Here is a 16,730-nt window from a genome sequence, read left to right on the forward strand (position 1 = left end):
AATTCGTAAAGCCCTAGCTTCGAGAGGTGAAAATCCCAACGAAATTGCGCTTAACTTGCCATGGAATCCAAGGAGGATCCTAACGCCGATGGCCACCGCCACAACACGGCGACGGAAAATTCGGACACCATAGCTCGGCAGAAGAAGCGGGCGCGCAGAGTGAGCTTTGCTGAGATGACGTCGGTTCACTTCTTCGACCGCGACGAAGAGCTTAATGAGACTCCCTCAACGGGAACTGCAAAAATTGGTGACGACTCGGCTGGTGAATTAGGCTCTGGCGGGGAATCGGAGCGTAGTAAGGGGTTTGGAGGGGAGGATGATGGCGATGATAATGTTGATGATGAGATGATGCAAATGCGGAGTTCGTTTTTGCGTCCGGTTGGGTCCCCTTCTCCAGGAGGGAGCACCTTTGGTTCTGCCTCCTCGAACGATGGCAAGTTTCATTCTTTTGCTTTGTTTTCTGTAGTTATTTGTCTTTCCTGTCGTGTTTTACTATGTGCGTTGAGCTTGAATGTTGACATGGAACTGTATTCTAACGAGTAGTGAGGAAGAAGTGGGGTGGACGATATTTATGAGTTCTCAAGGGTTTTCTAGTTGATTCTGTTGCCAGATGCGAACCAAAACAATCCGGAATTCGCTAACTACTTTAACTCTATTGGTTCATTATGCCAGCCAACTCCTTTAGATCGTTATTATGTTTTGGAGAGTAGATCTCCTTCAGCAAAACAGAAATTTTATCTTGAAAAATGTACTTGTAGTACTTCTAAAATCTGATAGTTGAGGATGATTCCTTTAGGCCTCGTTACTTTGTGGGATGGGATTTAAGTAGGGATAGACTAATGTATGACAAAATTGAGGATAGGTGGCGTGCTCATGGATAAAAAGATATTTGTTTACTTAGTTGGACAAGATTTGGATTAATGTGTGATTGTTTAATCTCATGTTTACTGAATAATTTGGGACAAAATTTGATTTTCCAAAACTACCCCTAATAAGACAAAATTGTTCAAGTCACATGTTATCTCACTGGTCAAAAAGGTGTCTTGACATGTCATAAATGTCTGGTGGTTTATTTGGTTATTTCCAAAACTTGCAACGTCGAAGAAGTCCATTGGAGTGAAATTTAGAGGACATTTTAGGCAAAGGAATTTTCATCCAGCCCAAGTGGGCTGATCCGGATTGTGAACTGCACCTCCTTTAGTGCGATTCTGATCAGCCTATAATCAACCATTGTAATGAGCGGGACACATTTATACCAGGCTGGAAAAAAACAAAGTAAACTTGATACTGACTGGATTAGTTGGATATCTACCTCAATCCCAGCAAGTGAATGAGTTCTTAGTGTTAAACGATTAGATGTAAGACTGGTTATGACCTTTCATGCACTTAGGACCCTGTAAAATAGAAGGGTTGCATGTTCATTCAAGAGGTTACATCTTGTCATCTCTTTTATGCACTTTTCGGTACTATGTTGAGGTGGTAATGTTTTAAAAAAAAACCCAACCATTTTTGAAGGGTTCATTATTGGGTTTCTCGCTTGTTGTCCCACTCTTGCTCCTCAAGAAACTATATTGAAGTGGTAGCGTGCTGCATAAAATAGTTTCTCAAGGATTCATTTTAACACTTCTTGGCTGTTATTCTTTTTTTACTTGAATCTAGCTTCTACAGTGGACGGGTGGAGACAGTATTAAGTGGAAAAGTCTACTATCATGTTACTCTATAAAAGGGCGAACTAGATAAAGTTGAGTTGGTCCCAAGTGTAAACTACTGACAATCAATAGTTGATTGAATGCTTTGGTGCATGTAATATCAAACTAAATACAATTGCATGCTTTTTCAGCATATAAGCACAAGTAATACTTTCCAGTGAATCTAGGGCAAAGTAAACAATAGCTGAAGATAATAAAGAAGACAACTTAGTTTCGCAGTGCCTTTAGGCTTTACTCTCAGTTTGCCATCAACGAAAGCGGCCATGGTTCAATGATGGTCAGTAAAATTAATGAAGCCTATTACGGTTAGTTATACTCAGGTAACTATACAACGTTGGAATTTGACATAGATATATCTATAATTATTGCATTAAAGTTCTAGTTAAACCCTTGCCCCAAGAAATGATGATAGGATTAAAAAATGTGTACTTCATTGATGTTGGTGCTTTAACCAAAAATCACAAAAAGAAAAAGAAAAAAAATCTAATCCTGCATCTTCCTGTGGCTTGTGCCGTGTTGCATGACTTTTCCTTCTTTTAACTACTTTCGGGAAATTGTAGCTATTTATTGAGAAAAAGCCAATTCTTCTTGCCCCATTGCTTTCATGTATGCCTAATGGGTAAGTTGACCCTACATTGTATGTAGATCCAACCCGTTTCATTTCTTCTTGAGATTAAATATTAATTCTTCATAGTCTATTGAAGGCTGGCTCTAAAGTTAATGCCCCTTGTCATGCATGCCTCGTCAAAAATGGGAATCAAAACTTAACTTCAAATTTCTAAACAATAACAACATTGATCTATTCCAGAACCAGATTGCTACTACTTTGCGAGTTCATTCAGCCTCGCCCAGCCTGTGACAACAATGAAGCTGCAGAGTGTCTCCACACTAAGGATCACAACCCTGAATCCCTTTTCAACCCTGATCACAATAAGAAGCAGAGATTCACTTCCCTTTTTATAGAATGACAGCTTTGATATCTTCAAGTCACCAGTCTTTTACTGCATTGGTATTCCATTCAGCATCATACATTTATAGCCAATAATGAATCTGTCTTTAGATCTTCCCCAGTTTATGCATCATATTCACCTTCCACTTAATAGGTGTAGAAGGTCAGACACAACCCACTGTAAACATTACAGTTTCTGCCTCAAAGAGTACATAGTTTATTAAGGAATCACAAAAATTATAGACAGCTCCAGTCCTTTAAGTCCATGGAACTGTTCTCAAGACGGTAGGTTTACTTACACTGGCATTTTCTTGCCAATGATATCATATAGTGCTAGAAATTCTAGCTTCAGAAGACAATCCAGAAAGTGTAAAATCTTATATATGAATTGACTATCATGACTCCTGCTGCTGTTCATACTTCTCTTATGGGTTTTAGAATATATAACCTTTTAGCACATTTAAGCAGAAATCAACACTGTAATGATAAATGCTGCCTCGCCCGTGCTTCCTGACAGTGTAAAATCATGGATCATTTTGAAGGTTTTGCAGTCTTCATTTATCTGCTGTTTGTTTAGTGACTAACCATAGGAATTATGAAAATCCAACTATCATTTCGTAGACCAGAGTACCTGGAATCTAGAAAATTTTTATCTTTAAGCCCCATCCGCGAGTTTCCGTTGGTCCCTGGATGGCTGATAGCAAAAATACTGAAGAACTGTGTCTCCATCATTTGACGTCCACATTATTGTGGTCACCATTAGCTCTTAAGATATTGATTGCGCTCTGTCTTACCTATGCTTGATTACAGCTAAATATCTTCTATTATAATCAATTGATGTTGTTGCCTGAAGTATAACCAACTTATTTCCTTCAAGGGTTAGAACTGCTTTACTGGTGTAAATATTGGGAGTACTAGTTAGTCGGTTGGTAGCAAGAGCAGGTTTTTCTGATTGTATTTTTATTATTAGATTCCTGATATTTTTATTTCCCCTTCATTCTTGTAGTTTTTATTCTTCTGAAAAGATTAATTAGATTTTTCGCTTACTTCTCTTCAAGCAGAAGATAATTTTTTTGGCCCTGTGTCGGCCAATTTTATAAGGCCCGGCCGGTTGTTGGACTCTGCAGCTTCTGATGATAATCACGATGTTACAATGGATTCAACAGCTTTTTCCATGCATTACCGCAGTCTTGCTCTATCAGATTCAGGAGTAGACTTGAAGACACCAACAGGGGGTCAACTCTTCTTTGAAGAGAAAACACCAACAAATGCAAATATAGGAAGCTCCATGGTTTTCACTTTAGGTAAAAAGCCTATTCCCAAATCTTGTATGCCTGTCACAGAAGTAAATGATAGCCACAACTCCAACGATATGAGTCTTGTTGGGGAAAACCCTAACAAGTATAACTATGATAAACTATCACCAGGATTGGATGCACTCCTTGCAGAGAGCAGTAAAAATCTTCTTTCTGTCAGTATATCTGATGATGTCATTACTTCAGCATCACCTAAAAGAAAGGAAAGTTTGGTTTTGCCATCAGTTGATCATGGGGTTGACCTTGTAAATCCAAGTGACTGTATAAGGAAAGAAATCAGTGGGATTAATTCCCGCAATGTCCTGAATGGGGAAGAATCTACTCCTTGCAGAGTATTTGGTGAGGCAAACGGTCCTCACAGAACCTTTCACAGTGGTCTTTCTCCTAAAACATTTTCATCAAGTACATTGGGTGCTGCAGCTTCCAACACAGATAATTATAAACCAAATATGTCACCAGACCAGTTGAGTAAAGTAAGCATTCACACCCGCAGCAGTATGTATCTATGATTTTCTTCAAAATGTGCTCCTTTGCTGTATGGTATGGCGTTTTGGCAACTCTGCAGGCAATTATTCAATGTTTAGCTCTTTGAAATGTCTGTCCTGCTTATTCCTTGTGTGCTTTATTTTTTTGCCTTAGTGTATATTATCCATTATGCTTCTGGAGATTTTTGCTTGAAGGTTATTGGGAGAGAGTTGATCCTCGTAAACTCCGCTTGATCGGTACAGTTGATAAATGTCACTGGTTCATCCTTATTTAAATGTTTTACGGTCGTATGTAATTGAGAAAGTAATTGTCATTGTCAAAGTGATTCCCATGTAGTTGCTCATTCTGCATATATAATTGGATTATAAGCTGGATAAACTCAACCTAGTTGTGTTATTGTGGATTTCGCCTCCTTGCCATTTAACTATAGTTAAAATTTTGTGAGTTCAGTGGACTAATATTTTTGTTCATTGGCTAGTTTCGGGTAAAAAAGGCACTAATTGTTCTGCATTTTGTCAAAAGTTGCGTATTTATGTCTGATCTTTTATTTATCTAAATTGAAATGCTATCCATCAATTATACTTTTTCCAAAACTTTAGGGTTTCTTGATTCTTGAATCAGCCCAAGGTTTGTCTTTGTTGAAAAGATTATATATCTTATTCAATTTATAAATGGAGCAAAATGTTTACTGCATAACTAGTTATCTTAATCAGCAAGTGCGCCTAGTTCCATATGCTAAACAGGTTGTTTTGATATACTAAATTTGATAACTGTAATTTGTTTCTTTTCTGAAGTTTTTTCTGTTTGTCTTAATTATCTAGTGCTTTAGCTTGAAGGCAATGGATTACATTTTCTTTTTCTTTTTCCTACACATGTAAAAATGTCTCCAACTCCTACTGCCCCTCCTTGAACCCAATTTTGAAAGTTATAGGGAAAATTTGATGGATGAGGAGCTTCGCATGTTAGAATCTATTAATGGCAGGTGGCCTACGAAGAATTGATAACAGACTGATAAGTTTAAGTTTGGCGCAGGATGAATCTGAAACCGCTTTGGTGCTATTTACATCTTCTCCTGTCAAACAACCCCAACTTCTTCTGACGACTGCCTCTCCATCTCAACTTTTGGGAGCAACCTCTCCTTTGCTTGCAAAACCTGTTTTTTTGCTCAGAAATGATAGCGTAGAACATCATGAAACCCAGACCTCTATTCAGAAAAGCATTTCCAAACTGGAATTACTTGAGAAATCTGGGTTCTCTTCTAGTTTCAGTGCTAAAGTTGACAATTCCACTATCAAGTCGCTGGATTTCTTAAAATCCCCTAATTTTGATGCTTTTCTGGAAAAGAAACGTCATATTTCTAGAATGAATTTTGAAGATTCAGTTACTGAAAAAAAACTTGCTAGTGTTGATCAGAGTAAAGAGAGGAGTTATGCTTTCAGCATGAATCGGACCAGGGCTGAGACTCTGAATCATATCAGTGGTGAAAATCATTTGGAAGAACATCTGGACCAAATAATGAGTGGAAAATTGCCGAATGAGTTGAGTGCCAAAAATCTCTCCGCAGATCAATCAAAATATAAGCGAGCTTCACCCTCTAAGATTTGGTCTGGGAATAAATTGATGCGTAGTTTGTTTAGTCCGAAACATTCAAATGAAGATGCAGTAATGACTGAAACTGAGTCTTTATTGGCTGATATTGCTTCAGGTGACGGAGTAAAAATTCTTAGTGCTCAGTTTGTTTCTTCTCCTGGTAGATTGCTGGAGAAGAAATTATCAACTACACTAGGTCTTCAATCCAGTCAATCTAAAGATTTAGTGCTACAAAGTCAGTTCAAGCAAAGTTCAGACTCTGACAAAGACCGAGATTCAACTCCAGAGGGAAATCTCACCGATGGTAACCTCTCAACTTCAAATGCTAATAGAGCTGCTGTATCCAATGGAATGGATGGAGAGTTAGGCTCACCTTTTGTTGAAGTCAACCACCTCAAAAACTTGGTTGAAGTAAGATCAACTGATAATGGAGAAGTTGATATTTATAACAGGAACGGAACATTTGGAAACATTGACGACTTTATTACTCCTGCTAAGAACAAATACCAGGTCAAGCATTCCAAAATTCTGGATGTGGGTAACCAAACTAGCAGGGAAAGCTCCAGGTTTGAGGATGACCTCCCTGGTGGAGAATTCGGAGTCATATCTCATGGTTCTGTTTCTCCATCTGCCTATAAGAATCTTGAAGAGCCAACACTGCAAAAGGTCAATTACTTTTGTCTTCTAGTTTTTCGTTCTGGAAATAATTTCATTTACATGCATTCTCCATTTTCTGCTATTGTCCATACAAATTATGCAGTGCCTCAATACTGATCATATAAGAGGCCTGGTATTTCTGAGTTTTAGGCAAACTCAGAATCTCCAAGGGTCCGCGTAGAGAAAATATCAACTGTCTGTCTATCCTATCCATCCGTTCTGGTTGCCGTTTAGAGGCTTAGATGAATTCTAATAGTGGTTTTGTTTTCTTGCTCTATATGGTCATATCAGAATCTGAGGGGGTTCCCTACAGCAATCCCCTCAAGGAAAGAGATCGGGAATACACAGTCCCCCATAATACCTTCTCCAAGGACCATTCAGCTGAGTGGCAGACTGGAAAAATTTTCTGGAAACAAGAGAAGTATAGAATTATTGCTGAGGGACACGCAACATAGAACCGAAATGGCCATAATGCAGAGGAGCCCCAAGCTTCAGAAAGGTGGAAATGTTGATACAGAGAGACAGTTGTCTCCGAACGAAGGTAGATCAACACTGTCTGGCAATGAAAGGAAGAAGTGGACTGATGTATGTTTGATTCTGCTTTTACTTATTTGCCACTGTCTTACCTGGAGGGGCTTGCTGGTGCAGCCGAACATTTTTTTCTCACGTAATTTTGAATTGCACATTGCAGATATACTCTACATTCTCAGAGGATATGAAAAAAATTATTTCTGCATCAGCTGATAAGCTTAATAATAAGATGGTATGGTGCATACCAATTTCTATTACATTCTTTCACCCGCATATTGTTTCTGCTTGGCTATTGGATAATATTTTTCATATTTCAGATTGATGTACTTGGAGATATATTTATTCACCAGCAGAGATCAAAAATATATGAGATGCTTCACCTTGGAGTCATGCCCCAGGTCTGCTGGTGTACAAGGATACTTAAATATGTCTTCACATTCTTAAGTGCTTTGGTCAATTATCGTTAGCTGCATTGCCTGAGTTCATTTATGTCTCTCTTTCCAGAATGCAGTTGTTCTTCATGATCCCCAGCTCGGAAAGTAAGTGCTTTCACTCACATGTGACTTGAACAGGATGGTTCTGTGCATCTGCATGCATGGCGGTTCTTCTATTTGCGGATTAAATTATCTAATCTTGAAAATATCTTGGATTGATTAAACAATTGCTAATGCAGGATAGCTGAAGTAAACTCACTGCTGCTTCGAGTTGTGTATGAAAAGGCAAAATTGCAGCTGAAGAATGTACAGAGGGAGAAACTGTTGGTAATTTTTGTCTGTGTCTTGGTTGTATATGTGCCTTTTCATTTCTCACCATCATAGTCACATTCTGTGTGCAGAAAAGGTTACAGATACTGAGCTCCAGTGCTCAGGAGTCACTAATTTTGAGAGAAAATATTCTGTCAAATCCACTGGGGACTCACAGTACCAATGTCCTAGTTGATGGTGTTGGTGATCGGTCATTGTCTGTCAGTTTGAAGGATGGACATGAGGTATTAAGTCAAATTAATATGCATCTGCAACATGTGCAATTTGAACTTTCTTTTGGGCATTTTGGTCTTGTTCGCCAATTGATTTATGTCTACTTCCATCTCTAGAAAGAGAGGGTGCCCAAAAGATAATTCATTGCCTACATTGGAGCTGCTGTCCAATTTATGCTTGAATTATATTCATATTTTTTTCTCCCTGATAAGATAGTTCTGGGGATTGAGCCCTTTGTTAGCATAAAGCAACTGAGCCACCTTTGTTTCTGAAAAAGCCTTTCTGTTCCTAGGCACTCTTTTGTTTTATCGTGGTACCAATACTGAACATGTAACTAACATGTCCTTGAAGTGTGACTTTGATACAGTGTTATATTCTCTGTATTGTCTGAACTAGCCTGCTGAATATTAACTTGATATATGTTTTAAGCACACAATGACTAATCTCTGTTACATACTAATCTCAGCATCCAGTTTTGACTCAGAATATATAAAGAGAATAGGAAAAAGAAATGGAAGACCTCATCACGCATGCAGTAACTCCACTGCTGCTGCCTGTAGTATTATCACTTCAATCAAGACGGATCATCTCTAACACAATAACAAAGTCATCCTCACTGAGTTCCATGTATCTCATACACACATCAACTGCAGGCTCAAGTTAGCATGGCACATAGCTATCTTTGATCAGTTAACAGAACCATAACATATATGTTTGTTAGGTTGCAGTTTGCTTTTTGGTTCAAGGTGGTCTGATCTCATGCTGCTGACAGAACTAAAGTTTTATTTGAGTTCAAGCAAACCACATTGTCCGGAAAATTGAACTGAATAATAGAAGTCAGTCTAGTTCAGTTTTCTTTTGAATGAAAACTGGGTTCTTGTCTGCCCTTAAATGATAGGGGACAGAGACTTGTGGGTGTGGGGGATGATGGGTGTATTATTTGGTACTTAAATTATTTGTGTCCGGAAATGCTGCTGAAGCAGTGTGTGGTTGGCCAAAAAGATGTTCTTTCGTAATGCCCCCTACATATCTGTAGAGCACTACTGAATTTATTAATTCAATGATTTTCATGGTATGTTCGTGCAGGTTTTTTTCATTTAACTGCTTCTCTACTCTCTGATAATGATTAGTATGCGTGCATTTTCAGTACATGCGCTGCTACTTGTAAGAGCATTCATGCACTTGTTTATATGCATATATTTAAACACATTGGAAAAGTGCATGATCTGATTGTCCAGTCAGTACATGAATATGCTATATCAATGACAGAGCCTGTTGTAGTGGCTGGTAAAGTAAATGGGTTCAATCTAATAAATAAGATATAGTTGCTAGTATGAAAGGATACCAGGGGTGCGGGGTGCCACCTGTTGGTGGTGGCTGTTGTTAATGTCTAGTGATGTCAACAATTAACATCAGGTTATGATAATGCAGTGTTTGTGCGCTTATGTGTCCAGATGTTTTCTGTGACTTCGTGTTTGTGAGTGCATTATGTCAAGACACCTGTAAATTTTAGAAGCTAATCTTCTATATGATGGCTTTCACTTTATGTAATGCCAGGTTTGCCATGAAAAATTGACGGCAATGCGGCATGCCTTAGAAGCTTTAGATAGAAAGATTTTGACCTTGAAGGGAACTTTTCATGCATGCTGCAAGTTGAAAGCTGAACAAAGCTGTGACGACACAATTGCTTTAGTTAATGAGCAATTGATAAAGAGGGCTTCTTGCAGGTTCATTCGACTGGATATGCAGGTGGATACTCTTGCTGTGTGAAATTTTGCCAATGGTAGTGGGTCCAGAAAAGAGTGTCTTTTTGTTTATTTTAGTCAATCTTTTGCTTCCTTGTTTCTTCGATTTGTTTCTTGGTGGAAGTGGAGACTGAAAAATATGCTGGTATTTGTGCAAGGAGTTGATAGCTGATATTTTACTAGTATCCAACTATTTGACTCCGCCTTACTGTAATTGAAATGAAATGCAAATGGAGAACCATGCGTCTTCTCAGTCAATAGTGCTGCCTTTTGCTGAGAGATCTTGTCTGCTGTTTCTCCAGATGTGGGTGGTCCATAGCGTAGGCAGTGTGAATGGTCAGCACAACATTGTTCTCAACTACCTTGACTTCATTTTTCAGAGGTTTCTGCCAAAACAGTTTCTTTTGCTGCATATGCTTTACAAAGTTGTGATGGCAAAATTTATTCTGCTTCTGCTCTTCCTTTCAGCTCATCAATTTTATCAATGATGTTACAGCATAAAAGTCATTGTTGGTCCTACATCAAGTGCTGCAACTTCATTTAAACTGAATGAGGCAAACATTATAAAGGTGAAACTGTTTTAACATTAGCAGGTTTACGTTCATGTATCTTTCTTGTTGTAATGATCACAGCTTAATATCATAGCTTTCTGCTTCCTAGAATTTCCCAAATTTGGATGCTTGCACAGCATTTACATTTGTGTTTAATGCTGAGAGAGCTCGGAAATATGTTGGTGCTAAAACTTTGGTGCAGGAAACGCAAGTAAGTAAAATCGTGCATCATCTTGAAGGAAAGCATAACAAGCTTATGTTTTTTACTTTTGTGTAAAGTTTTGGCTGCTTTGGGTCAATAATTCCATATAGGTTATCATTGAACTTTCTTCTATTGGTCCTCTTTGGCATATCAAAAGATTAATTTGAAACAGTTAAGCAGAAGTGTAATCTACAACTAATACATGTCTAAAGATAGTTTAATGCCTTCTGCAACTTAAAAGAAAAAGCAGTTTGGTCATTCATATACAACTTATATAAATCCAATTCAAACGACTCCAGTATTGGCATACATTTTTTACAGTGGACCTGAGCTTTGCTCTTTCTGATCTTATGTTGTCCAGTAGCATGTGGATTATTAATTTCTTGAGCTGAATAACCTGAGTGAATGGCGTGTCAGTTGCTAGAAGGTTATGTTTAATCGCTTGTCATTCCTGATCATCTCATCTCAAAATGAAAAAGTGAGATACAAATAGTGTTGTTGAGATGGAGAAAACCTTTCAGTACGTATTAGGATGTCAAGCATAATGATAGTTGATAGTTGATGTTATATGTTACAAGGTGTAGGTAAGTGATACAGTGAAATAATTACCATTGGTGTTGCATGTCCTTTCTGAAAGTTAGAATGTTATGTCTATGGAAAAAATATATTGTGTGATGAGATGAGTTAACCTCACAAGCAATTACACCATTAAATTTTGTTTCATATAGTTCATCGCGTTTCTGTTCTTACCCATATCACCAATTTGCAGGTAACCAGTTCTCTTCTGGGTACCTTGCTAGATGTGGTTGAGGAGGTACAGTTAGCCCAGATGGAGTTGCAAAACCTGACCCAGTCTAACTTTTCTTCGCCTTCTGGTAATTGTTTTCCTCTATGTCCCCACCATTTTAACTTCAGTCATGTAATAACACAACTATGATATTAGAATGTCTGCAAAGTGGATTTACTGTATATGGTAGTTTCTTCTCTGATTGATGCATTTTGTTGTTTTTGTCCGATTTTGAGGTCTTTTGTGCAAATACCTCTTCTATGATCCTCTTGCCACTTCCCATATGATGCTATTATTTCTTGATCTATACGACTTGCTTTTAACTTAATCTCATTAATGTAGCACTTGGCTAGTGCTTCAAATCTAAGTTACTTGTGAACAGATCCTTAGCTTTTCCTATGTATTCTTAGGTGTTCATTTGAAATGAAGAAAGCATTATAATTTTTTGACATTTGAGCATTTTACAAATAGAAAGACTGGGCAATATGACCAATACTTTTCCAAAATTGACAATCCCACCATCCATTTCCCTTGCCAAATCAATCATTTTTGAAGAACATGACAAATGTTTGAGAAACATGTGGATCCAAGGATTGTTAATAAGCCAGAGATAAGCTCCTTTTTTCTTTTCCTTCTTTTTGTGGTTGTTCAGATATTATGTTTTGAGCGCTTTTGTTTTTTGTTTTTCTACAGACATACTTGCAAATACTAATTGGAAATGACACGTTATGAGTATGCAAATTACTTGACCAGCTTTTCATGTTAATCTCCAACTATTTTGAAGTAAATTGTCGTTTAAGTGGATTCCTACTTTGGGGTTAAATGTCATTTAAATGGATTCTAATGGAAATGAAGGATTTGAAGTTTCATAGAAGTTGTGGTATTGCAACTTCTCATCAGCTATAATGACGTTGCACCTCTATTCCCTTAGTTGCATGATGAGTCAATCCCTCTGCCTTGCTTGTGAGAAAAGGATAGCATTCTTGCTTTAACTTATAAAGAAAAATATATTTATATATATTGCGATATTTATATGATCCTTCCTTCTTGCATTTGCATATGCGAATATGATTGCATTGATAGAGCATATCTTTTCATTGAAATTGAATTTACTCGTAATCAGGACCTTATGCCTCTAAACTTGTGAGCTTTTTATTGCAGATGGACAGCTCAATCTGATGCTTTCTTACTTTAATTTTAATTCCGGGAGAAAGGTGATCCTCACACTTGACATGTCTTGCTTGAAACGGTTAGTGTTTTTACCTTATGGTTTCTTCCTTGTGTTGGAGCCAGCATCTGTTGTTCCAATCAACAGCACTATGAATTCCATCAGTTAATTAACTGGATTATTTGAGGCATGGATAATAAACATAAACATTTAGAAAGAGAACACAACAATAGATCATAAAGCATCAAGAACCGAATTCCCCATGCGATACTTAGTACCTAATTGATTTTGCAGTGGAATCTATCCTTCAGATGTTCTTCCACTTCAATTGCCAGAGCCTGTGAACAGCCAAAAATGTTTATTGTCTGGGCGAACCATTGATGAAATTAGTGATGCAGTTAAGGGGGTTAGAAGTGGATACATGAGGATTCTACGGCTCTGCAGGTGCATCTCCCAGGTGATTTGAGCTTCAACTTCATAACATATATCACCTGCATGAGAACTGTTGAATCCCATTTGGAGAAAATGTCTCCTGAATCGCTTGGCATCGACAAACAATATCATACTTCTACGTAGTTCCATCAGTGAATTTTCAACTAGCTTTCAAGAAGAGAATGCATGTCAAACACAACAGCAAATTACTAGTTTGCTAGATTTGTTTGGTTTAAAAGTTTTCTGGGTGGATGGGAAAGTATTCTGCATGATTCCTCGAGGACAACAGCTTTGGTATGAAAAATTTTGATTCTCAAGCAAATTACTTCTTGTTGTCCTGTTATGTTAGCCTATTGGTCCAGTGTGGTTGCTGAGGTATGAGGATGTGTTTGAATCGAACAATTCCGAGGTTAAGAATTCTGGATAATTTTGCATGATTATGAGTTTCAAATCCTTCAATAATCAATTTGAGATTGCTTTTTTAGTCTATTATAATGGCTCTGAAATCCACTCAAAAGTCACTGAAATTTGTACATATTAGAATTTGGAATACGCGGGTCAGACATTGGGTAGACCTGAATTCAAATAGAACGGCACTGATCATTGCTGTTTGGACATTTGCTTGTCCAGCCCTATATCCACATCAATATTGGTTTTGTTCTCAACAACCCCCCAAAATATAGTAACGTAATAGAAGAATCAAGTCTCTTCCACACTGATAATGATGACTGAGCAAAGATACCCAGGATGAGGACTTAACATTGTCAAATGCCAAATCTTCAAATAATAGTCCATGGGTTAAAGCAATTTACCTCGAGAAAGGGCATATTGTACCAGGGTAGAAAAATGTATGCTACCTCAACACTTAAATTATAATGTAATCATAATTCTTATTTGGTATAATTGCCCCTATAGATTTCTTGATGTTTTATCATATTACATTGTATTGTACTCTTCATTTTTAAAAAGAATTATATGCAAGCTCTCTACCATCGCTATACGTATATCTAGAAGAGAATGTCAGAATGGAACTGCAGCGAGAGAGAAGAGATGAATTGCACATGATGCGTGTGCATGACATTTGGCTCAAACATGACGTTGTGTGCCTATGTGCAAGGTAACTGTGCTACGCCTACGGGTAGTACCTGATGTGCATGAACTCTGGTCAAACGTCGCACACGTCATGACCTAACAATGCGTGGAAGTCGAGTAGGCTGTCGACAAAGCCAACACTTGGTCTTTGGCTGTGAGCCAAAGCAAAAGATGGGTGGAAGACGCGTGCGCAACTCATGTACAAACAATCAGAGTTGTTTCATTCAAGACCATTGCTTGTCATATGGCAGATTAGGCTGCAATTGTCGCTAGGATGATTGCTGCAGTTAGTTATTTTCCATCAATTTTGTAACAGTTAGGACTGTCAACTATAATATTATAGTCTTTTGTATTAAGCATTAACTTATACATTTTTGTGTAGTCAGAGAGTGGATTGTGTATAGGTTAAGCATCCTTGTATTTGAAAAGGAGGAAGAAAATACAAAGTTGAGCGTTTAGCTTTGATATGGTAATAAATACAAAGCCTTAGCCAGTACCACCTCTAAGCCCAACAATCAATCTAAAAACCCCAATGAAGGAAACAAGACGGAAGGAGCCTCACAGGCCTCCCCTACCCATGGCTCAAGAAAGCAAAAGCCCAAGATAAAGACTTAATCGATGGAGGTCTGTAGAGTTCAATTCCACCTTGGTAGACAGCTGTGCGCATAGTCCAGGTGGTGAAATATGATTGAAAGAAAGAGTTGACGAGAGGGCTCAGAAGGAAAGTCCCTGACAAAGAATGACTCGTCTCTCGTTGGACTCCCCAAAGTGGGATAGACTCCTGCAACATTCCACCAACTAATTAGATAAAGATGCCTAGGATACTTATTCACTAAAAAACCCCCTCCTCAACTCTCTCAGAGATTAGACCCTCTCATTGTTGGGGATCTCGGTTATAAATTCAGGTTTAGTCCCCTCAAACAGGGGCAATTTTTTTAATATTCGCAAGCAATTTCTTTACACATGTTCATTCTTATTCACAATCTTTCATCATACTTCATTATAATTCGCTCATATTCTCCTCTTTTAGTATTATTATTTCAATATTGAATACTAAATTGAGTTTCGAAGTGTATTTTTTCAAGTTCTCATCCTAAAGTTTGTAGGACATTTTAGCCCATTAAGGAGCTCAAGTCCATCAAAGGATTGACGTTTTTTGCATGCATCAAGCTTGTAACCACATTATCATTTACATTTTTTCCCGTATATGCTTATGTTTCTGAATTATTTAACACACAAGTATTAGAATGTTTGACAGAGATGCTAAGTGTTTCTCGAGAATCAAACCACACAATCTATGTGAATGTTTTTCTTTCTTATGAGCAAGCATTTACTATTACCCTGGTGAGATGTCGTCATGTCTAGCACGACATGCTTGCATGCTAGAAACAATAGGTGTCATCATAGGGTGGTAGTGATTTAAAAACGTCGATTGATCAGGAAGTACCAAATGTCGGTGTATGACTTGGTTGCATGACGAGTGGATGTGCAGGCCTTAGGCACAGGATAAGGCGTCGTTAATTGGTTCTTGGCATTCTGTGGGCATTATTAGCTAATGTCACGGAGTTTGGGTTAAGTATGTGAGGCATGCAGGAAAACAACGGAGGAATGTGCATACATGGGCGGGTTGGGTGCCTATGTGCGGGACAGATGGTAGATGGAGAGCCCTGCATGCGGGGTTCCTCGATAGACTTTGTGTGCAGGATGGCCTAACGACATGCATAAACAATCGGTATGGTCAAGTCTTGGTAATTGGCTGCAGGTTAAGGAAAGGGATGGTTTAGACAGGCAATTGATATTGTCTTATTTCAAACAACTGTCTACCATATGACAACATAAGATTGCATGTTGGTCCAAGAAAAGTCGAGTCAATATTGGTTAGTTTCTCCATAATTCTTTTTTAATAGTTGGGTCTGTCAACAGTAACATATTGTCCCTTATCTTAATCAATCAGGAGTCACGCTTTTTTATAGAGCGAGTGAGGGTTCATTCCGTGCAAGTAGGCTCCTTGTACTTAAATTATGGAATAACTACAAGGTTGAGTGTTTGGCCTATAAATTCTACGTTGTTACTTGCATTTTTGTAGTTGAAACTTCACTCAAGCTCGATAAGCACACATTTGAATCCATGTATATATAAGACTGACCAACATGCAGAAGTCAAGCAGCACAATGAACTGGATGATAAGTTTGACACACTTATCATAACGAAATACATAATATCCCGAAAATTTAAATAAAAATGACCGTGATAGAAGCCGTCAATTTTCGTGGTCAAATAAACAAGAAGTGGAAAGGAAAACAAAAAAAAAAACAGTTTGTCAACCACATTTAATAACTCCTTTTTGGTGTCATAAAAATGTGTTTAATTGGACAATAAATGCTCATAGTCATTCACTGACTGACTTCTCCCACAAGTATTTTCCAATGGTCTCAAAATGGAAACAAGATTAGCCAACTCTTTTCTTCCCATTTTGCCCTCACATGTCTTCCTATCATAATGAGGGGGTGGCGGGGGGGGGGGGGGGGGGGGGGGGGA

The 16,730-nt window shown here is 38.0% G+C and overlaps 1 protein-coding gene across 3 annotated transcripts; it reads left to right on the forward strand.

Annotated features, from left to right (window-relative positions):
- On the forward strand, nt 1-15,014 carry LOC105178718. Of its 3 annotated transcripts, XM_011102248.2 has the most exons (18): nt 1-433; nt 3,720-3,962; nt 4,086-4,447; nt 5,493-6,716; nt 6,999-7,292; nt 7,399-7,470; nt 7,556-7,636; nt 7,743-7,777; nt 7,912-7,999; nt 8,074-8,226; nt 9,773-9,964; nt 10,263-10,342; nt 10,457-10,529; nt 10,621-10,722; nt 11,483-11,588; nt 12,662-12,749; nt 12,963-13,125; nt 14,218-15,013. In XM_011102248.2, the coding sequence occupies exons 1-18, from the start codon at nt 61-63 to the stop codon at nt 14,290-14,292; spliced, it is 3,804 nt and encodes a 1,267-aa protein (XP_011100550.2). In that variant the 5' UTR covers nt 1-60; the 3' UTR covers nt 14,293-15,013. The 3 variants fall into 3 exon arrangements, with proteins under 3 accessions (XP_011100550.2, XP_020555089.1, XP_020555090.1); XM_020699430.1 differs by having other exon boundaries at nt 3,720-4,447; nt 14,218-15,014; XM_020699431.1 differs by lacking the exon at nt 14,218-15,013 and having other exon boundaries at nt 3,720-4,447; nt 12,963-14,196.

Source organism: Sesamum indicum, linkage group LG16 (assembly GCF_000512975.1).
Source record: "Sesamum indicum cultivar Zhongzhi No. 13 linkage group LG16, S_indicum_v1.0, whole genome shotgun sequence".
In the NCBI taxonomy this organism is placed as follows: domain Eukaryota; kingdom Viridiplantae; phylum Streptophyta; class Magnoliopsida; order Lamiales; family Pedaliaceae; genus Sesamum; species Sesamum indicum.